A 24,393-nucleotide genomic window follows, 5' to 3' on the forward strand; every position below is an offset into this window, starting at 1 on the left:
TCTGTCTTAGCTGTCAAGGTCCTACGGTATTGCCGATTACATCCGTTACTAGAAATCTGTAAATTAATTGTTGATAACAAGCAGACATTCTTTTACCCCACTTGAAATGAGTGGGAGTGCATCCTGGGCAAGCACCAAGTTACCTTCAGCACTCATAGTGAGACTAACAGCAGGCCCTTTCAGAGCTGAACACCTTTCTCAAGCTTGTCTTGCAACCAGAGATTTTGAGAAAAGAAAAGCAAAGAAACATATAGTTCCATTCAAAACTCAAGTTTAATAATTTCCGGTGATGCACACTGTGAATTCACTTACTTGTTTGCAAGAATATGTACAAAGGTTAATTCAAAAGTAGTTTTCCTCTGAAAGGATCTTTATGTCTCTCCCCTGAATTTAATAGCTGCAGAAGTGAGTGCCAGATGAGACAGCTGTAGATAGGATAAAAATCAATAGTTACCCTCTTCTGAGTCATCAGTAACTAAGACTCTTGCCATTAACTTACAGTTTCCATGACTTCACACACAGTGTCAGATCCTAAAAGCCTGCCACAATCATTATATTTTCTTACTACTAAAGGACTACAGCTTTTCTAAAAATCCACTTTTGTCTCCATACATTTGGTTAATCTATGTGTGAATCATCATTAAAAAAAGGCAATGGCGTGGTAACAAAGAACATTTTGTAGAAAATCCCCCCTCTAGGAGTTCTAACATTTCAGAGTGGTACAGATCCTCTTACATAAGCTCAATAATTCCAGCAACAAAGCCATTTCTGAGTTACACTTTCATGAAAGTAGTGAAATCAGGCCTATCTACTGCAACTGAAAAATCTATACATTTATAATACACTTTTCCCGGCAGAAAAACTTTCTATCAACTATTTGACTTGAGGGTCTTTTCAATGACATTGTCATCCTGGTCTGCCATCCTGACTTCCACATTTGTGCATTGCCAGAGATGCTTCTGGAAGTTCCCACTAAACAGGATGTAGAGAAAGGGATTAATGCTGCTGCTGGTGTAGTTGAGACAGATGGAGATGTAGTAGCTGACATAGAATGTCAGTGTTGGTTGAGAAACATGAAGATTCATGAGCTGGATCACATGGAATGGGGCAGTGCTTACCACAAACACGCTGACTGGAGCAAGCATCATCTTAGTGAGCCTCAGGATTCTTTGCCTGGGGATACTGGTGGTGTAGCTGCAAAATAAATAAAAGAAGGATTCCTAGCATGGAAGGTGAAGATGAGAAAATGATGGCATGGATTGAGTTTACTAAAGAATGGCTGTTATTGGAGACCAAATTCACTTGCAGTGCAAGTAAAGGCCAGCTCTCAACAACTTAATATATTTTTGTTGCTTGTACATTATTCTTTCTTCTGATGAGGCTGAATTTAATTCTATGCCACATACAGGAGCCACTTGAGAATAGCTTACATATATTTGATGAAATACTGGCAATTATTTTCATTAAGAATGTTTACTCCTTTTCAGCATGAGAGCTTTATAGCTTTGCATTCTTTTTCATCTATAACTACATCTTTTTGCTAACATCTGGAAATATCCACTTAAAACACGACAGGGGGGGTTGGAACTAGATAATCTTTAGGTCCTTTCCAACCCTAACTGTTCTATGATTCTATGGTTCTATGATTATGAGCTTAAAGAAGACTTAGAGCAAAGAAGAAAATGATACTCCTGACTGTGAAATTAAAAACTACACTAAAATGGAAATCAATTTCCTTTTTGACAGAAAATTGGTACAAGCAGAAGAGCTTCTGTCACAGAAACACGGGGATCTGTATTTCATCTGTTCATGTGCCAATTTTCTTTTATTGCCTGGATTTCCCCAAGCTATCAACAGTGGCTAGGGATCCTTTGGGGGGCCTGGAGTCCCCTTTCCACAGGATAGGCAATGCAGCCTGGAGACACTCAACCTGCAGCTCCCTGGGGCATAACAGCCGGTATCAGACTGGGCACCCATGCTCTGCCTGAGTTTCCCAATCCCTGAACTGAGACCTTGGAGGCATGAGATCCAGATAACCTCCTGCAGCCAGAACAGGATTGGGTTGTGCCCTTTTGTTGTCCTCAGAGAACTGAGAACTTCAGCCACAACTTTCTCCACAATGATTCCTTTTGTCTAAGTTACCTTACTTCTTCCCTTGAATCCCATTCCTAGTTTGTTTCCTGCTAACATAATACAGGGTCTGAAGCACTGAATGCCACATGATGTACTGTCTAACTGTTGCTTTAGGATTGTTCTTTTTGTCCTGTTACATATAAAACCTACACTGGTCTGAGCAGAGCATGTGATATAGGAAGAAGAATGAATAATAATACTTTATATAATAAATACATAATACTTTACCTTCATGCTTGCTTGTTTTGCTGATACATCTCCCATGTGTAACATAAAATTAAAATATAGCAAATATATATCAGTGGTAAAGGAAAAAAGAAAGTTGTTATAGTAAGATAAAGCGTATACCTGTAAAACAAAATGTAAGAGGAACGAACAAGATTATTACACAATCACATAAATGTAAAAGAAATATAAATGCCATTTTTCATAAAGTGGTCTCTAATTTGCAATTCTTGATTAGAGATACATGGAGCTTGTTTTAGATAGCAGCAAGTACCTAGAACTGCAAATATTTGTGAGTATTAAGTCCGTGTTTAGCACTTCTTGGGATATGGTTTACTACAAAAAGAAAACTGCAAAGAATCCTTCTCAGCTTTCCAAATTCCTTATGTGTGCACTTTTTCCAGCACACGGATAATTAGTAAAAATTCTTGCAAACATTTATGCAGGACATAGTCTGTTTAGTCCCCTGATAGTTTGCTTGTCAGATAGTAGACCAGTAAATCATCTTCTGTCTCCTATGTTGGAGATATTCAAGGCCCGCCTGGACAAGTTCCTGTGTGATGTACTCTAGGTTACCCTGCTCTTGCAGGGGTGTTGGACTAGATGATCTTTCGAGGTCCCTTCCAACCCTTGGGATTCTGTGATTCTGAGCACAGTTTTTTCTACCATTCTTGTACTGTTAGTGTAATCTAATTGACATAATCTTCCCTAACTGTTGTGTTATTATCTTGTTACAATTCAAGAAATTTTACATTTATTTAGTTTTTATCAGGTGAACTTCCATCAAAGAAAGAAATTAGATTGTCATAATTGTTCCTGACAAATAGGCATAGATTTTCTTATTGCTTTACAGATTGATATCTTGATAATTCGTTAAACTTTCTGGTTATTGACACTCCTTGTTTTATAAACTGTCTACCTGGTCATGCCTTCTGAGAGAGGATGGACTAGACTGAATTCCCCAAATTCTTTCAAATTTGTTTTTCTCCTATGTTCTTTGATTTTGTTCAGACTATTAGGGGCCTCATGTCCTTCACAAGTTCTTGAAAATAATCAGTCATATTTCAGGGGTTGTTTTTACTCATACCTTAAATCTTTAGCAGTGAATTTCATTGATCTTTGCTGACACGAAAATAGTTAACTTCTGAACTACTACACATTTTTTCTTTTTTTTCTTTTGGTGCTCTGGAGTTAGAATTAATTCCATTAAAAATCTGGTTGTGATTCAACTGGAGGGGGGCAACAAGAAGGGAAGCTGTAATGAAAAAGGCTAAAATACACTCTTATTGGCTTTGTCTGCATTAACAACTGGTACAAATGACTAGGGAAAATATGTAGAGTGAAGTACTTGGCGCTTAGGGCATGATGCCTTACACTCATGTTAGGGGGTTGTCGTGGTTTAAAACCAAACTGCACAGCTTGTCAACTCACTCACCCCCCTCGCTCCCCCGACTCCTGGAGAGTTAGGAAGAAGAATCCAAAGACTGTAGCCACCACGGGTTGAGATAAGAACAGTTTAATAGCTAAGGTATATCACAAATCACTACTGCTACTACTACTACAAATAATAATGATAAAGCCAATAACAAGTGAAGAGAATACAACACCTCACCAGCCACCGACCCATAACTCACCCCACCCTGCCCGACCGAGCACCGACCGATACCTCCTCCATCCCCCCAGAGTCTCCAGCCCTTCTGGGTCTCTCCTGGTTACATCCTGGGTATGACGTGCTATGGTATGGAATACCTCATTGGCTAGCCTGGGTCAGGTGTCCTGTCTCTCCTTCCTCCCGGCCTCCCCTCCTCCCTGGCAGAGCATGAGGCTCAGAAAAGGCCTTGGACAAACCAAACATTTAAGCAGTAACTCAAAACACACTTGCTATCAGCAACCGTTCTCAGCCCAGAAGTCAAAACACAGCACTGCACCAGCTACCAAGAAGGAGAAAAAATGACTGCTACTGCTCAAACTAGGACAGGGGTTTAGCTTGGAACTTTCTCTACTTGCATCCTGTGGATTGAGGACTGAGTACACAACAGTGATTTGAGTCCATTCATTGATTTTCTGGAGCACTTTTTCCAATCTAATTTCACCTGGAAAGAATACAGATCACACGATCTAAGACTGCTGAATATGTGACCTCAAGTGTGGTAATTGGAGACAATTGGGATACTCACTCCAAAAATACGTTCATTATCCAAATGAACATACTAATTTAAAACCACCCAGTATCAGCCAAAAGTTACTCTGTTACATAAGGTTTCTAAAATTTTCTTTCATGTCCCTTGCTAGTCATCACCAACAAGCTAGCTTGAATTCAAGTATTTGTTTCATTCCATACTAATAAAAAACAAATTTTCTCTTCATGGCAGGCCAAGTGAATAATGCACCAAAAGATAGGATTTTCTGTAATTACTTTCTAAAATGGACAACAGCAACAAGAAATTTTTAGAAAGCAACCACTTCTCCAAACTGCTCTTTTGCTTTAGTGTCGTGGACTGGATGTTCTTGCTTTGGAAAATAATTGTTTGGTGGCAGGTCCTTTGGGTGATTTGTGGCCAGATTAGCTGTGCAAGTGTTCAAGACCAGGTTGGATGGGCCTTTGAGCAACCTTGTCTAATGGAAGGTGGATTGGAACTAGATAATATTGAGGTCCCTTCCAACCCAAACTATTCTATGATTCTAAGTAGGCAGATATCTGTTTGGCCATGAGATACTGGAAAGCCATATATGCAAACTAAAGAGTGTTTAAAAAATTGAGATAATTTAATACAGGCAAGACTGTTTAAAAAAAAATTAACATTCTGATATATTTGAGCTCTAGGAATGCTTCAATATTTTATAGTTGTGATTTAAATGTATAGTCTCCATGTAACCAAAGATACAACTAAAAGACTTTATAACCCTAGAAGTAACCTTCATTTAGCAGCATCTTATGATACAAAACAAATTTGACTTCTGTTTCGTGACCTTCACATTTGTAAAATGTTAGGGTGAATGTTAAGCTATCAGATCAAAATGAATCGAAGTGGGCAATCTGTGAGCTAAAAGATTATTAAATGCAACAATTCATATGTCATAAAAAAAAAGAAAAAAAGAAAGGGATGTTAAAGGGGGGGGTGCTTTTTCCCTCTGTTTTTTTTCAGGAGGGAGTAGGGTAGGCACAAAGTCCCCTGCATTTGCTACACTTTTTCATTTCCAGATAAGATCAGACTACTTAACTAGCATGACCATTAACACATAGTTTAACAACTTTTTTTTTCGGCAAGAATGGTATCAGATCACCTTTGAACAAATTCAGCATCGGTAAAGAAACCTAAGAAGAAATTTCTTCCTTTCTCTTTCCATTCTTTGCACATGCAGAATCTGGTGTACTAGGACCAACTGTAGTTCTGGCCTAAAGGTACTGGGTGCAGACAGTAGGTGAGAGGCTGAAAGTTTCCATTGCTCAGGGTCTTGGTCCTGCTTTGAGGCTGTCAGACTTGCTATGCTCTGCAAGGTAGCTTGAAAGGAGCTGAAGCACTGCCCTGTGATGGCTTTGAGGTGATGCAGCCACATGGACAAACAGAAACAAGCATCAACTGACCTCACTCGGGTGCTCAAGAGGCCAGCTGCCACAGATAGAGCTCTCCTCAGCAGGGTCTCCTGATAGAGACCTTGGCAGAGAGGTGGTTCTCTTCACACTGCTGTCATCTTAAGAGTATGATCAGTTTTGTTCCCTCTGTGATATGACAGGTTTACTGCTGAGGCATCTGTACTCATTGCCACCCAGACTGAAGGTGACGAGTCTTATGGTTCTGCCTTGACCCCATGTCCACCAACTCATTCTCTATGACAGAGAAAAAGACAGGTGGAAGAACTAAACCTCTGGCTGCAGGAGCTGGTGTGTGGTTGGGGAGCCATAATATTGAAGAGAAATGGGGGAGACACAACTTACAGAGAAAACTCAGTTCATCCATTTATCTGTCTCTAATTCTTCAATTAATGACAAGCAATACAGCTAAATTAAAGCTCTGAATGTCAACAGTTTACCCAAAAAAGGAGGGAGAAAGCTTTCAGGCTTTTTTAAGTATCTATTTTATCACCAGCCTTTGCAAAATGGATTATTAAAGATTTCATTCTGCCCTCTTCAACTGTATCACACAAGGCTTTTTTCATGTAAAAGTTTCGAAGAAATTTAAATAGTAGCAGTGAAACACAGCTCTCCTATGTGAGTTAGATTGACTCAATTTCTTTTAAAAAGACTGAAAACTCTGAATCATAGCCACAGAAATCTTCTAAAATGTAATTTTCTGAAATATCTGAAAGTGAATGATTTGCTAGCTGCTATGAGCAAGGCAAATTACTCTGAATTTAAACAACACTTGGAAATAATTTTCTTGGTGACTGACCATTAGCAGCTTCTCTACCAAATTCTATCTTCTAGACTTTGTGTCAGGGTACTTAAAACCTATACAACTGGAAAGGATAAAGCTGAGAAGTATTTAAACATTGGTGAAATTTTGACTGAATTTTAGTTCTTGTAGAGCAGAAAACAAAATGACAGCTCAACAAAACAAAACAGTCCATGCTAGTGTAACACGAATGTTAAGATGGTTTCAGGTACTGTCTAGAAAGCACTGTTATTCTAAAGGGTTATTGTCTACATGTGGAATTTCATGGTGCTTGTGCTCAGCTTATATAAGAAAGCTGATCTGGAAAGTAGATAATTCTTGCAGAAGACTTTTCCCCAGAAGCAACCATTTTTGGTGTGTCCTGAATATGTGCCATTAAACAGGCAACAACATAAGTGACTAACTCTATCATTCTTATCCTACATGAGATCTAGAAATGACTCTAACAGTGAATTATTTATGCAGAAAAAAAACACAATAAAAGGAACAGTCTTCATAAAAATGTGATTCCTTCTTAAAAGTACTTAATGAAAGAAAACCAGGTGTAGATAGATGCGTCAACCTGCAAGAACAAGGTACATACAGCACCTCACTTGCTTGGTATTGTTGCCTTGTGCCAATGAAGATCAGGAACTGTTGCATAAGATCAAGAAAGATTCATATTTCATGTTTTATTAGATTATTTTCAGTCTTACTTGAATATGAGTAGGAAATAGATTTCTTTAATTATTCAAGCTTTGCAACAGTCAAGTTCTTTTCCCTAAATAAGGTTAAAGTAATGGCCATTATTGCTAGAATCAGCAAAAGGCTTTTCTGGCATACGGTATCTTAAAAAGCTTTCTCTAATTTCATGCAGTTTTTCTCAGTCCTCATGATAGTCACAGAAAGAACAGAAATCCTCTACATTTGCAATGGTAGAGCTACTTTGTCCCATTCTTGGTACAGCTACCTCTCCTGTTTCACTGGCTGCCTCATGGAAACAGCTTCTGACACTGATACTGCTTGCAGGATCTGTGTAATAGAGAGTAATTTACAGGCTTCTCAAGTTCTTAAAACTTGTGATTACTACTGCTTTCCACAAAATTTGGCCTCTTAGTCTCCGTGTAAGCACAGTGTACTATGTATACTCTGAGCTTGCTTTCAGTTTTTTAGGTGGTGCAAACAACATCTCCACACAAAGCAAGGGAGCAAAACTCTTTTTTTAAAGTGGCAGCAAATATGTTTCCAAAGTAAGAATGCTGCAGACAGTTGCAGTGGACATTACAAACTGTGAATAAACTGTTAATTAAACAAGGTATTTGTGAGAAAATTGAAGTGTATAAGATGGAAATAGGATATGTCAGGGAAGTGCAGAAAGGTGACATCACTAGCTGACATAGAGTAAGAACTGTGCCTAACCAGGCCCGTCTCTTCCCACTGGCTGCAAGGAAGGTGACAGGACATGATATTCCATCTTGTGCTGTGCTCTTCATACACCCTGTGAATCACCTTTTAGACATGCCTACTGCCTGCTGTTAATGAGAGACTGAACTTTAGCTGGTGCCTACAATTGAAGGATACAAAAGGTCCTTAATGCTTTCATATGTTCCTCCTTAGCAGGAAGGTTTCAGTGAGATCCTATTTCTGTTTCAATTTGCTTAAGCTCACAAGGTACCTTACCATAAAAACATTGGTTATTTGTTCTTTCATGGAGTCTAGAAATATATGTTACACAAAGATTTTTGAGACAGGTTCGTATGCACAGAGATTTATTAGAAGAATCTGTAGGTGATGGAATATAGTCACTTTAAGGGAAAAATCAAAATGAAAGGAGAAAGAGAAGAAGTAATGGGGGAGCTTCATATAAGCATCCTTCTCTGGGTCTCCAGTGCAATACATGGTTCCCCTTCTAATGTTTTTTCCACAGTATCAATATAGTTTCCATCAAGACTCACTTCTTACCAGCTGCTCTTGCCTTTGAGGCTGTTGGTGTTGATTTGCTGAGGCTGCACAATGACTTGCTGTTAAGTTTGGGGCATGCATGTTTTTGGGTCCACTAATATCAACCAGAAGCTTTGACCACAGGGTAGGAAAAGGGAGGGGAAGAAGGGGTGATTCTCACGCTGGTGGCCGCTACTTCCCATGAGAACCCACTGTAAAAATGCTGTTGGGTTTGCAGGTGCAGGGCTGGGAGGATAACAGTGCAAGATCCTCAGCGTGGGAACAAGGGGAAAAGGCTGCCCCAGAGGTTCTGGGAAAGGCTGCCACGGTGGCTTGGGTGATTGTGCACAGAGCTGCCAACAGAAAGCCAGCTACAGAGCCTCAGAGAGAGGGCTGTTAGCATGTAAAAGGCTGAAGTTCTTAAGGCACCATGTGACATGTGACTTAATGGGTGATACTGCCTTTGCCCAAAGGACCAGAGCGCGACACAGCTCAAAACTTATCAACAGTAAATGTAACTCGTTCTGATAGCAGCTGCAGTCTAGTGGTTATGGGACTAATGTAGTTTGTAATAAAACTAACTGCATTAATGGTCATTGAAGATCATTAAGGGAGGGAATGGTGTGTACATTGGAACCCTCTAGGCACTAAATCCACATCTTCCAGCTACAGAGGTGCCTGTCACTGCCTATGTGTTGGCTGTTTTGTAGACTGTGTTTTCCTGGATACACAGCTGAATTTTCACAGGATTCTCCCAAAACAAAAACACAGTTTACTAATGATGCCTTAAAATCTGGCCTGCACAGAAGTGTATTCCCTAAACATTGTTAGATGAGTTTCCACACTTTCACACTTTGTGTTTTCACACAGTTATTTTTCTAGATATTTTCATATAATGATATGTTAATATAAAGGATAAGTTACCTGGGTTTCTAGTTCTGATTTTTAATATTCAGCTCAGCAAAGGAAAAAATGTCATTTAATAAATTTAAAGGTGCAAAAGAAATAATTAGGGTGGATGGAATGAAGACACCACCACAAATTCAATTCAACATAAATAATGTAATTTTCTTGATAGAGCTTGAACTTATTCCAGCCTGCTAGCATTCTCATTTACCCTTCCTCAGACAGTAAGAAATTAATCTCACCCTAAATACTTGTCAAGCATCTTTTGTCTCCATTCTTTTGCAGCAGTGGGTTTCTATTGGTTGTTTCAGTTTGGGTGTAATTTTTAATCTTGCCTATTGTCCAATGATAAAATTGTGAAATTCTGTGAGTGGTGCATTTGGAAAAATGTGCTGGTCTTCAAATAAGGGGTAATTTAAGCTTAAAACAGAGAGTAGAACTTGAAGGCAGACACGTGCCCTCATCTGACAAAGTAGTTCTCAGTAATGAAAGAGTCTTATAGGAAAAAGTCTGAAGAATACTTACCTGAAACAATGGGAGTGTCTGAGATGCGTCTCTGACACAGAGCTCTGGAGAAGGAGGCAGTGATGGAGCCTGCAGAGCTCTCAAAAAGTTCAAGGCATACAGTGCCTGTTACCCATGCCTATTACCACATTTCTTTCTGCCTTTCTGCTAGACTTCCTGTTATGATGCTGCCTGGAGCAACATCTGTGAGACCAACTACCACCATGGTGCATGGTATGATTGTGAAGGCCAAAGTGACACCTTGAAAGTATTTAATGAGATTTTATAAGGCTTTTACGTTTTCCTCTGGCTAAGGTGCTTGTGACTACATGTGAAATGAAGCAAAGAGAGATAGAAAAACAAGTGTGAAGAATGAGTAAATGGATTAGTCCATGGCAAATTCAGTGGTTCTGGTTTTAAATAACTGAAAGCCCATGACTTCCATAAAGACATGGCCCCACCTTACCAGTGATACAGCCTTAGTAAATTTTGATTTCTTAGAGTAACATTACAACAATGGGCAAACCAGGAACACATTTTCTCATGCCTGTCAGTCTCTGCTGCTGCAAACACTTGGAACACCTGCTTGTTTCTTCTCAGCCATCACAGAGCTACTTACTCCAGATTTATCTTCCCAGCTTCATTTCTCTATTTATGTGGCTGAGGCCTTAAAGGGATAGGCTGAATAAATGTTTATGCAAGCCTCAAAATTGACTGGTACCCTATGTAACTCAGATTTCAGGAGCTTGCTCAGGGTCCTTTTCCCATGCACAGAGGCACTTTGGAAACAGGATAGTCACAAAAAGCAATTGTTTATTGGCTATTACAGTAGGCAACAGACAGACAGGACTAACAAGATCCTAGGCTAAGTCTTAATACTCTTCTTATGGCACCCCTAAGTCTTTGCTGTACAGCTGTCAATGGGAGTGAAGTGGCATCTTCAGACTCCCTGATTTTTGTTAGTGCTTTATATTTGTGCCAGTGTTTCTCTTCTTGAACCTCTGAACTACTGTCTCAGCCTCAAAAATCTTGTCTCTGGCTTTGATGTATCTTAACTTTCTTAGCATACATGGATCTACTCTAGCTATTTTTGCACAGCTTAACATTTAGCAACTTTCTGAGGGGCCTGAGACAAGCTTATATAGCTGTACCATACCAAAAGTACACCTTAGATCACAGGCAACCAAACCCCTGTCAAAAAGATTGCACTTTTTTTCTTAAAAGAAAACCAAAGTTTGTAGGAGAAGTCGTCAGCAGCAGGTGCATTCTGTAAGAAAGGACACAGACAGTGGCATTTTCCTGGGACATGCTCCAGTGAATTAATTCTAAAAGGAATGAAGTGTGCCTCACAGCATCCTGTCACAGAAAGAAGTCCAGCATAGGCTTTCCCAGCTGCCATCTTGTGTGCCATGAAGGAATAAGGGATGATGTAACTTCTTATTCTGCATCAGTTATTCAGAACATGTAATTCTTGGCTATCTTTTAAAAATGTCATAGACCAAAGTGCTCCTTTGACATTTTAAAGAAGTCACTATCATCACTAATTACAGTGTTAACCTTCAATTAAAGTCAAGTGGCTTATTGGAATGTTCCAAGTAACAACATTTATGTGGGACATTATACTCATCTCACCATCTTTCCTGTCTTACCAGACACAGCAACACAACATAAAAGTATATCAATATTTGGGCTTGAGGAGATGCTGTCTGCACTGTACACAGTTCCGATTTCACTTAGGCCAGATTTGCATCCTAATATTTTTGTTGATCAGACAGACTTACTCTTCATGTACATGAGGGATTAGGATTGTTTTCTGTGTGTGCCCATGTTCATACTTGCCTAAGGAACAGGTGCTAGGAGCTGCTTCTTATGAAAGTTTCTTTTAACCAACAAGCAAAAGTTGTGGTACCAATTTTTCATCGAAATATAATTTATGTAATGCCTGCCTAAACATGAATCTGTATTAAAAATATATGTTTGATGTCAGTTTAGGAAACTTTCTCAGAAACGTTAATATATATATACTCAACTTGCATAGTTTTTACAGCTCTCTTTATTTTTTCATTTTTATTTTTTTTTTAAATTTCATATGAAAATGAGCAATGAAAAGCAAACTTTTATACATTGTACTCCTCATAAATTTACCCCTAAAGTTCCATGGAGAGAACAGCTGGGTTTTGCTACTTCTCAAGATCTTATAAAGAAATCTGATTCACAAAAAAAAGCTGAAATATTAAAATCTCTATTGGACCATTTCATGACATAGTTCACTCCCATAATGACGCAGAGGATTTATAGGAATAAAGGCACCATTCAGCAATATGACAGATATTAATTTGCATGTGGTAGTTACTTTATTTAGCTTAGGCTCCTTTTGGAAGTGGCTTCCCACGTCTGACCAGTTCCTATCTTTCTTTAAAAGTGCTTCTTTGTTTTGAGATATGTGAAAGAGAACACAAAGTTGTCCAATGTTGCAGTAGCCATAACTTTTATTAAGGTATAATTGTGTTTCTTGCTTTTATTGCAAATGTGGGATGATTTTACAGTCACAGAAAGCCTGATAAACCCTGCTGTTTCTGTTGCAAAAATATCTGGTTTAATCTTTTCACTTAATGAAAAGCTCCTAGGTGGCTTCAGAAGTGCTTTACTGAAATTGTCAAACAATAAACAGCCAGGGAGCTTGTCACCTGAAAAAACTTTGTCTCTCTTGGCTACAGTGCCATAATCGGTATTAGCAGATATTAGGTATTGGTATTAGGAGAAGAGCAATATGAAGAGCTTTACCTAAGCAAGGTATTTGAGATGGAAAAACTTGCCTCAAAATAGAAAAGAACGTACAGGCTTTACCTTTTTAAGAAAACCAAACCAAAACAAAACAAATGTCCATGTTAAGACATGGCTTTCACTGGGACATAAACTATTTTTTATACCAGGTTTTTTACCTTAATCCTTACTGTCTTTTGCATAAAAGTTTTTCTCTAAGCAGCAACAGTAAAGGTACTGCTAAGTGTAAATTCTTTAGGAATACAGGAAAAGGCTTTCATTTGTCACATTATCCATATACAAATGTTAGATGAGAGCTTTAAAAATTGAACTACAAAGGAACTGATGATTTCTTGACTCTTTTTTTTTAATTCCATGTCAATGAAAATGACTCCTAATATTATGGCTCTTTATGATAGCCATAATTCATCTGTTTCAAAATTGTTTATAACTTGCAATTTCTACTTTCTGCTTTCTGATAATTTTTCTCTCCCTCTTTTTAGTGATGACATTCCACTTCCATGGAAGCACGCTGTCTTGTACGGTACAAGTTCAATAGCAAGTGTCCTTCCCACTGACTCTATTTATCCTAATGACTGACCAGTGCCTTGTGTTATGCAGGATAGTTTGTCTTTCTTCCTTCATCCTCTTTCTGACTTATAAAAGAAGACCTCTTTGGGTCAAAGTAGACTTTTCTTTCCTGAATTTGACTTTTTTTCTTTAAGATCAGGAACATGCAAAAGCTGTTTTTAAAATCTGTAGTTATGTTAAAAGCTAAAATTCTTGTCATACTCCTAATGAATTTTAATGATTTTAACAAATAACAGATACAGTAGGTTTCTGCAGTCTACTTCAAAGCCATTTTTTAATCTTAAATGTGAATGGTTAAACCAAATCTTGGTTTAGTGACATTAAGCCTTTATTTTTGTCTAGCCTCAGAGAGGTAGCACTGTGTGGTGACTGGGATCCCTTAAAGACTTGTGCATAGCATGATGATATAGCAAGACTTAAAATACTTCTGCTACCTCCACAAACATCAGAAAAAGATTCTTGCAGTTTTAAAAAAATCATTAACCACGACTGATGGTATTTCTCTTTTTTTTAGTTACTACAGCTTTGCATAAACACAATCAGATATTATTGTCCTTAGTTACAGTATGAAAATGTGAAACCACATACCTGTCCAAACTCATTGTGGTCATAATGGCACTGCACATAAACTGGTTACATGTGTCCAGGGAGGTAATGATGGTGCAAAGAGGGCTGCCAAAAACCCACTCTCCTCCACATGCCCACTGGTGAGTGAGAAAGGGCATGCCAGTGATATGAACCAAATCTACTATAGCTAGATTGCAGATGTAGATATCTGGTATAGTTTTCCTCTGGGTTCTGAAATAAACTGGAAGACATGAAGATGATTACTTGACATATCTACTACACTGTTGATAAAGTGGACCTCAAAACTGAACTCCACACAAATAAGTACACTGTCAGAACCACTATTTTAGAGTCTGGAGAAGTTTGTCAACCCAAAGATATTTCAAACTAAATATTTTAGGCTCAAGAAAAATATATTGTTTTCTATAATTTTGCTTTCCAGTGAGGTTGAATGGCTATTTATTTTATTAACAACAGCACAATTATTCATATTCTCCTTTGAAAACTATAAAGTGTTCAAAATAAACACAGGTCTGAGGGACACAGGAACCTCTAGAAATATAAGCCTAGCGTAAATAAGAAGAGAGATCAGAGCCTTCTTGCAATGGAGCTGACCCAAGGCTTAATCTTGCTCAAAGATGCAGACAGAAGATTCTTGAATGCTCAAGGTAAAAATGGAACTGCTGAAAGAGGAATGATACACTAGGAAAAGAATCAGCACACAATCAAATATTCAAGGACAGTCTTGTGAAGTTTATACATATACAAGGAGTGCAACTGAGTTAAAACTACATGCAGTCTTCATCTAAGTACCAGAGTTTGGCTTTGCTAGTTTCATAATGTCTATATTGCATAGCTTTTGTGTGATACATATGCTTTTCTAGTTTCCTTTGCCAAAATGTAATCCTTATCTTAGTACATTCCCTGATTTTGTTTTGGACAAATGTCATACATGCAGATGAAAGAATTCCTGACTTTAAATTGTCTTCCTCTATACAAATTCAGGAAAGCAGCACAAAGCGCCTTTGAAAAGCACTGATATTTGCAAAATATTTTTTAATTGCAGGGCTTTATTAAAAAGGTGCTTCTCCACAGTCTCCATACAGAAATCACCCTAAGATCACTTACAGGTTGTCTAGTCTAAGCTATTTGTCTATGCTCCCCCTCAGTATCTCTGATCAATTTTTTTTCCAGTTTGCTACAGCGTAACAGATTATTTGTCCTTAGTGGAAGGCACCTAAGAACCTGCAGCTGGGAGAACTCCAGCTGGCCACCCTCGGACCACATTCAGAAATCCAGCTCTATGGCCATCATTTCCTAAAAGGACTTGTATGGGAAGAGTTCTTAATGTCATATTTTTCATCTTGCCTTCACTGCATGCTTCAAGATATGAAATAACTATGTTTCTAAAGAAACAGATTTAAGCTAGAGAGACTGAGCCAGATGAAAGTGTTCTTTTCGAACATTTTTAATAAATTACAAAATATGATTCACTGTCATCTGGTTATGATGCTGAAACCAAAACCAGACATCCATAAAGTATATCTGCAGGCACTAATGACTGGAGCTTGTGGAGAAAATGACGCATGTGTGATCTTTTTTCTCCAGTGCCTTTAGCTTTGTGAACATTGAAGGATGAAAAATCTCCACGAAAAGAGAAACCCCAGACTGTTTCCCGCAAGGTGTCAAATGGCACCATTATGCTTAATCACACAGGTTTCAAAGCATCTGGAAACTGCCTGTACACATAGCTTTACAAAAAAAGTTAAATTGGTCCTTTTCTGCTTTATTTTCTTCACATATACAGGATAAATCACATTTTGTTGGAAACTACTTCTGGACTCAGAATGAGAATCTCAGATTCTAAAGTTGCACACTTTATGCTTGTGGGGGTATAATCCCAGCAGAAAACTAAGCACCAGACAGCTGCTTGCTCACTCCTCTCTCCCTACTGCCCTGCAGTATGGGGAAGAGAATCTGAAGTGTGAAAGTGAGAAAACTCATGGGTTGAGATATGAACAGTTCATTAAAATAACATAAAATAAAATACTACTACTACTAACTTTTAATAAAAAGGAAAATAACGAGAGAGAGAAATAAAACCCAAGAAAACCAAGTGGTACAAATGAAAACAGTTACTTCCCATGAACCAACTGATGCCCAGCCAGTCCCTGAGCAGTGGCCACCTTGCCAACCTTTCCCTGAGCTTATTGCTGATCATGACACCATATGGTCTGGGATATCCCTTTGGTCAGTTGCAGTCAGCTGTCCCTAGTGTGTCCCCTCACAACTCCTTGTGCACTCCCAGTCTATTCACTGCCATGGCAGTATGAAGAAGCCTTGACACTGTAAAACTACTCAGCAATAATGAAAATATCCACAAATCCAAAACTTAGCCCCAAAACATATCCCTCAAACACAGAATTAGAAGAGCACACTTGTTTGTTCTGAACTTCATCAGACCTTTCCATGGTTTATTTACTACGTTACAAGAGCAGAATGCTTTAATGGATTGGGATTTTGATTATCCCAATCTACTAAAAAAAGAAGTGTTGAGCAGACATGACAACGTAATAATCTATATACTGTCTGTCATTCCAGCAACAACGTCAAAGAACTTGACAAGTGCATAATGTGTTGTCATCAGTCTTTATTTGTCCCAGCTGACTGCATTACGTGCTGTCATCAGAATTTATTTATACCCTCCTGGACAGAGAGTCTTCATTAACTCGAAGGTTAAGTGTTAATTTAGACATGTTGGTCAAAACCAAGATTATTTATAGGCATCACACCTTTAAAAACACAAGCACATACCTTTTCTTCAAATAGAAAAGGATAAAATGTCATTCTTTCTGGGCAATGTCTGCAATGGCAAGTACAACCAGCTTTAAAGTCGTCCTCCCACCTAGACCTCTCCTTCCCTACAAAATCTAACCATCTGCAGCAAACCAGATTATTTTGGAGGAAGCTTTTTAAAATTTCTATCTCTGACATTAACCATAGTCACTCCCTTTCTGTTCTTATTTGGAGTTTACCTAGATCCTTGGTTCCTAACAAGACCATGTCCAAGAGCAGTGGTCCTGTATCTACTTGACCTATTTTGTAGTCCTTTTGTGCTGGTAAGCATGTACTGTGCTTCCTCTTGGATCTTTTCTGTGCATGTTATTTCCTCATAGTAGCTGAAAAAACATCTCAATACTTATCAGGAAAGAGTTGTGTTATCTTTTCTCCTTTTAATTGAGGGTGGGATTCTTTTATGCTAATTTTCTCAGTTTGAAATTTAGACCTCTAATGCTTCTTAGTGTTCTTGGCTTCTGCAATCTCTGCAGAGAAATAGAACTCTGGGAGAAGTTTATCATGACAAAGATCATAGATATTACACTCAGTAGTGTTTCTCTATGGAGGCACCCTGATGACTCACTTGGGGAATCAAAGTTACACTGAAAGAAGTTTGGCTCACATCTGTATAATTAGATAAGGCTTATAAGATCCTGTGAGAATGGATCTTGCTCCGTACCTATTATGAAAAACTGAACAAAAAATGGCAGCCATTTCTGTTCTACACCTCTGCCTCACTGCCTTTCCTCATTTAAATGTACCTAGCAATGAATTCTTCCAAGTAATTCACTATCTAATTTGTGGTTGGATAACGTTATCTAATGTTTAGCACTAGATTAGCAATGCTACAAAAGTTTGTCCAAAATATCCTGGTCCAAAAATATATTACTGTTTAGCTGAATCTCACAGTCAAGGCAGATAACATCACTCAGAGACATGTGTCAGTTGCTGTGCCAGCTGTCATCATGGCAAGTCCCACATCTCTAACATTAGCTTGGTTTTGTTTTATTTCTGAAACAGATATAAAACAGAATCATAGAAATCAGAGCAAACTGACAGCATGCTGTCTCAGTACAGCAACACTTAGCTCCCTATCTCAGTGATGAATAAAGAACAGAAGAATAAAGAACAGAAGAGCTGAGATATGCTGTATGGCACCAAATATGTTTTTAATGTGGAGTTTTCTTTTGCTAGATTTAGGAAAAGCAGGAACCCAAGATTGGAAGAGATAACCCTTGTCACAGAACTGAGTTGTTGGCTGTCACAGGCAACAAGAGCAGAAAAGGCCTCCTTATAATAGAGGAATTTCAGTTCAGAAATAATCATTCTATTTCCGTTACTCCTACTGAAGGCTACCATAAGACGTTACTGTTCTGGGAGGTTATAAATCACCTTCCAGTTAACAACCCTTAGTACCTCCTCACTGCAGTCTACCCAGTTGCTCTTATACCAGTTTTGGCCTTTAGTTTAAACAGCTCTTTTAAACTTTCTGCTGTATTTGATCCTGATTTGCAGAGAGCAAACAAACACTTCTGGGTCTTTTCTTATTTTTTTAAACAAATCTAGGTAAATTTTCATAGTTCTCTATTCTTCTGGTTCTAGAAATTGTTCTGTTCTTTTCTTATTCCAGACTGAATATCTCATCTTTCCTGGAAACAGCTGGTGAGAGTTGCATTTCAGGCCCTTCAGAATGGTCTGAGTATGTATTTTCAGGCCTGGAGAATGGCACTGGCATTTCCCTCTTTTCCGTGGAAAGGCAGAATCTTACATGTATTACAGCTGTGTGTGCTTCTTATGCAGCTTTAGCCTTTGGCAGACCACAACAATCCCAGGAGCTTTTCCTCTGTTGTTTTCTAACTGACAGCAGTGCTTCCTATTTATAAAAAAATACTAGTAAGAAAAAAATTCCATGGTTTTGTGCTATTAAATGTTACCACATTTCTATTGCTTTAGTCCCTCCTCTAGTCTTTATCTGTGTCTTTCCGTGTGACAGTCTCATACTCCTTCACATCAGCCACATTTCCCCAGGGTATGTTATTAGGAATATTATTGACACACTCCTACACCTTGTCCCAGGTCTTTGAAGAAAAATATGAAATGCAGCCAGCCCCATAATCAGTCCCTCAAAGTTCCACGTTAAGCTATTTACTTCTGAAAATCTTTTCAGGAAACTTGTTTGTTATCAACATCACCTCGGAGCATCCACACTTTAGCAATATGTTTTCATGTTGTAATTCTTGAACTTACTGTATTGTTCTTTTGCTGACTTAATAACTCCCAACAAGATAGCACATAAAAACTGATAACATAAAATCTCTTATCTGGATAAAGCAGCTGTGGTTTCAAAAATTTTCTGCTGCTGACTGTATTCAGTTGTAAATACACCCTCTCCAGCTGAGGACTCAGAATGTAAATAAGTGTTGCCACACATATCTGCAATCTCTATTTTAGAACATGCTATTTTACCACTTGCTATTAGTTACCTTGATAAAAATCAGGTTAATTTGAAAAGAAATACTTGTAAATAATTGAAATTGTATTTGATGCCCTTTTCTCTTCTGTAACATACTTTTCCTTCAAAATATAAAGTCAGGCTAATGGAGCTAATTGGGGTTGTCTGGATTGCATTTTCCCCTTCCATAAAACACCAGCCATTCTCCCAGCAGCTGGCCCACCAAAGTCAGTATTTACATGAAAAGTCAAGCTTACATGAAATACTTGCTAACAGAACCACAGTTTTAAGGACCAGTTTTTCTGGGTTGCTGGGATGAAGGTTATTGGTTACTTATGGCTGACACTGAACTCTTGCAGCATTTTCTTCATCATTTTCATTTTAATTAAACAGCAGTGTATCTCAGTTCCTATTACTCACTAGGGATGAAATTCATTCATATAAGGAGGGCCAGCCAAAAGTCATTGAGTTAGTAATTTTTACATTAAATCTTACTGCACAGGCATATATTACAAGTAAGTTCATTAGGCTATTTGGTTGTTTTCTCTGAGGAAATTGCATATTATATAAGTTTAATTCAAAGTTTAAAATGTTTGTCCTTAGCTGGCAGACTTGCAAACATATTTGGAGAACTGAAATTCCAAGGTTTGTTCTTTATCATCTTCTACCATGAGCAAAACATTTGCTACTGGAAAATAAATAACTTTCTACTTAGAGAGATAATCTAGCTTATTTCTCTCTTAAAAGAATTAACTCTGTAATGCAAATAAAGTTAAAATGTATTCATTTTAATGAAATAACAAAATGTGACCAAGACACCGCTCTGAAGCAGAGCCATTGAGCAGAATCTGATCTATGTAATGGACGATGAGATTCTGACATAGCTATTTTTCAAAATGTAGCTACATTTTAAATATACATTTATTTACAGAGTCTGAGGCTTGTGGCTGTCTTTTTAGTGTTGGTAACTACCACACTAACTTTTTAATACACTATTTAAATTCTTTTCCTGTGTCCTAATGCTCACACCCATGAATCTGAATGCTTATAATTTTCTCAAGCAAACACAGTTTAAATTATATTCTTTTTCCTTCCCTAAGTCATTGTTTGTGTCTATTCCCGCTCTCATATTTTTATTTCAGTTAGACAAAGGCTTTTCACCAGGGTAAAAAAAAAAATCTTTGCTCCTTGTCAGTTTCCTTCCATTCTATTATTTTAAAGACTCTATAACTAATTTTTAGAAATTTGAGGATTTCTTTTTCCCTTTCCGTTCATTCATACATTTAAAAATTCATATTGCCATTATGTTCATTTCAGACATATTGTTTCCACATTTGTTCCCTCTGTATTCAGAATGTGAGTTAGAATGTTCTTGAATGTACCAAGCGCTAGATTTCTGGTAGTTTCAAGGGAAGCTTACTAAAGCCCAGAGGCTGACAGACACTTAATACTATGTTGTCCTTTGGAAATCTTCCTTTTAAAAGCACAATATGTAGGGCTACAGTCCACCTATTAATCCTTGTAGAGTGTCATACATACTGGTCTTATGTTCTCACAATTCTTTATGTTAAATTTCCACCTCAGATAAAAGATACCTTTTCAAGATACATGTATATGGATTTAGAGTTTGAGGTAGCATCAGCTATTTTTTATTTTACATACATATATATATATATATAAATATCTTGTTAAGAGACTAAAAGGTATTTTCTTGCATAAACAATGTTGTGTCTCATTTTATGGCCCAAAAAACCTCAGCAACTTCAGTAATTTTACCTTGTCAGAATACATCAAAAATATTTTGAGATATTAATTCCTGCCATGTAAGAATCCTGGACCAGCACTAAGGCCCTATTTCCAGAACTAAGGTAATGGTGGAAAAAAACCAGTGAGCTCTAGGAAGCTGCTGTAAATGGGCAGAAAATAGATGCAGCTCTGTTACCAAAATAATGAGGTAGAGGAGCATTTTTCAAAGGAGAAAATGACTATATTTCAACTGATCAAAAGAATTCTGTAAAACATTATAATGCTAGGCAGGTTCCATAATTAAACTTGAAAGGTTAGTGTAGCTTTTACATATGCTAATGGGAAGATTGCTGCCAATTGCAACAAAAACTAGGGAAGAAGGCATGTATTTCAGTTTCTTTGAGTATGTTTGAAGTCACTCATGCACTGAAGTGCTATCTCATAGAGGCAAAGGCTAAGAAGACATAAATTACTGCTATCTATATTCATGATTTAATTTGTTTTAATGAGAAGTAAATGTCAATGACTAAACAGAGCATGAAAGATTTGCTATCCTTGTCTGTGCTGGGCAATTACTTCTTTTATGCAGTCATAATTTATTTTTTTAACAGTAAATCTTATTGAAAAATGTATTTGATTCCATACCTTACTATAGTGAACACAATGAGGATATTTCTAACTAAACCTGTTATACAGATAATCGCAGTCAGAGAGGGAAGGATGACTGTCTCTGCACCAGTCACCTAGTAATGGTGCCATTCACTCCAAGATCTGTTAAACAAGCCTGGTGTACCATTCTGACAGGAAGGCTGAAATTCACTCATTCTTCAATGACTTTAGGACTTAATTCTGTAATAGCAAGAGAAAATAAATTATTTGTGGACTAGTAATTTGAATATCATTAGTAAAGTCTGGTATCTAAGAGTTCATCACTCCTTAATGATCATCTGAATTTCATAAAACCTTCCGCCCCAAGATTATGTACATTGAGGGTTGTACATGAAAGAACTGGATGATATTGTTTTCAAAATTAAATCTGTGATGTAATAAGTCTGTTACAATTTAAACAAGTTTTAATCATCAAAGATACACCATTTTAGTCTCACAGTGTTTATTCTACTCTGAGAAGATGAACTGTCTGCTTTTTCTTATGGCTGAGGTGGTCCAAACAGACAAGAAGTTGAACCACAAGCCACGAATTTGCCCTTGCAGGCACAATGACATCCAGTGCTGCACCAGACAGCGCATTTCAGTAAATACAGAATCTTAAAGTAAAATTGCACTCTGGGATGAAGCAGAAAATTCCTTTATATACACATTTGAGAATAAAATCACCCTTTTAATAGATCTTAGTCTTTACTAGGTGATGATGAACTGCCACTTTTCAACAGTATCAAATTAACAGGGTTATGCTGTTCAAGACACAAGGAAGGCAGTGACTAGCAAATATTTAATTTACTTCCCAACATCAGGGGGTCCAGGAAGCTACCAGAAATAGGAAAGTTTAATGAAAATAAAGTGCAAAAAATACAAAGAGGGAGGTAATTTTTACCCTTGCACTATGTACTTAACCCAAAGACCACCAAAACCTCTACAAACTTATTGCTTCATAACAAAGCTATGACACAGGAAAGTATCTTTTGGTGGTGAAATACCATTTGTGCTGTATGAAGCCTGAGTGAATCACATGTGATCACAAACACAGTTACTTACATTGGTGAAGACAAAATAAATCCAGCTACAGCAACGAAAACAATTTCTCTTCACAAATATGTTTGAAGCCATGCCTTACTAAGACATTTATAAAATAAATTATAGGTATGATTTTTGCATAATTTATAGCAAAATCACATACTTCTCAAGAATTAAAAAAGTAGGAAGCCCAGAAGTTGTTCTGTTATAACTTCACATTCTTAATGTATGATTGATGCAATGGTCATTTAATAATAAAAGGCTACATTGAGCTGAAAAGAAAATTGTGCCTTTGTTAGTGCTTAACTTCTAAGAAGTAAATGAACACTAGCTTGTCTGTAAAAAGGGCAGATGAGATTTTTTTTCAGCCAATAAAAGGTCACAGAAACCAGCTGCACATAAATTCACCATGACAATGAATTTTACCTAAAAAAACCGCCACACCCCAAATGCTAAGAAGAGACAAAGTTTGCTCCTTGGTGGCTTAAGAACCAGAGAACAAAGATTTAGAACAAGAAACAGGGCTTCTTCTGGAGGCCTGGATCAAAGTGGCTAATGAAACTCAGTGAAGATTTGCACAGGGTAGTTGTGACTCTTAATGAGTGTCCTTAAGATTTCTCCTGTATATATTAAACAGTTACACTACTGAAGTGTTTATACAAGTTGTCTAATTAAAATTCTTGTATATAGATGTGTTTCTTATTAAATATCTGTTACTAAGCAGTTCAGGCACTTAAATAGAACTTTTACTCTGAATTTATTCCTCCTCAAAACTGCCAGGACTGTTACAGGGGTAAGTATATGGTGACTCTGATTTGTTATTTAGTAACATGATACACTTTTACTAGAGGCAAAATTAATCAAGAAGAGTGGTTTCTTTTATCTGTAATTGCTGTATTCTGAAGAAATAGTTATTGGAAACTGCTTAACCAACAAAAAATATATTTTTCATTCAATTCATCATTTTTCATTCAATTCCATGCAGTTACAAACTGAATTTTAGTTGGAGGAAGTCAGCTGTAGAATTTGGCTACTACTTGACTTAGTTTTGGTGTCATTTACAACTATTATCACTTTCTCTGGTGGCTTTGACAAGCTCAGATTCAGTAAGAAGGGCATTCTCTCATCTTGCCATTGCAAAGTTCTGCAGTTTGGTACCCATTTTAACATTAACTTGAGATGTTTTGTGTCAGAAGTTTATCCTGTTTAGTTTGGGAAATGTGGTATTTATCCCATTGCTTTTTGATCCTTTGTCTTGCCCTATTCACCATTGCCTATATTCTAGAAACACTAGAAGATGTGGATTTAATTCTTTCTTCTACCACTGATTCAGTGCCCAAACTCAGGCGTGTTTACTATATCCTTTGTTGCTCAGCTAATCCATCTGCAAAATGCCGACACTTTTAAAGTTTTACTTACACTTTAGTAAAGTAACAAAAGGTCCAGTGACAGAAAATATACTCTATACTGATATTCAATCTACATTCTAGGAATGCACTATAGTCTCAATTACAATGCTAGACAGTGGTAAGGACCCTTAAAGCTAGATACCCATTCTGACTGAGCTCTTATATTTTATAAGTTATAAAGGACTCATAAAAACTAATATTTTGATATTTATTGGCAAGTATGATTATTGCTCTTAGAGTGGTGTCTAGTAAT

The 24,393-nt window shown here is 37.4% G+C and overlaps 1 protein-coding gene across 1 annotated transcript; it reads right to left on the minus strand.

The window, feature by feature from the left end:
• Positions 1 to 869: 869 nt before the first annotated feature.
• MCHR2 (melanin concentrating hormone receptor 2) lies at positions 870 to 21,863 on the minus strand. The gene is given in 4 exon segments (XM_013128050.2): positions 870 to 1,194; positions 2,362 to 2,481; positions 14,025 to 14,234; positions 21,685 to 21,863. Coding segments are annotated over 4 exon segments (834 nt in total).
• Between the last annotated feature and the right edge of the window lie 2,530 nt (positions 21,864 to 24,393).

This window comes from Melopsittacus undulatus, chromosome 3 (assembly GCF_012275295.1).
Source record: "Melopsittacus undulatus isolate bMelUnd1 chromosome 3, bMelUnd1.mat.Z, whole genome shotgun sequence".
Lineage (NCBI taxonomy): Eukaryota > Metazoa > Chordata > Aves > Psittaciformes > Psittaculidae > Melopsittacus > Melopsittacus undulatus.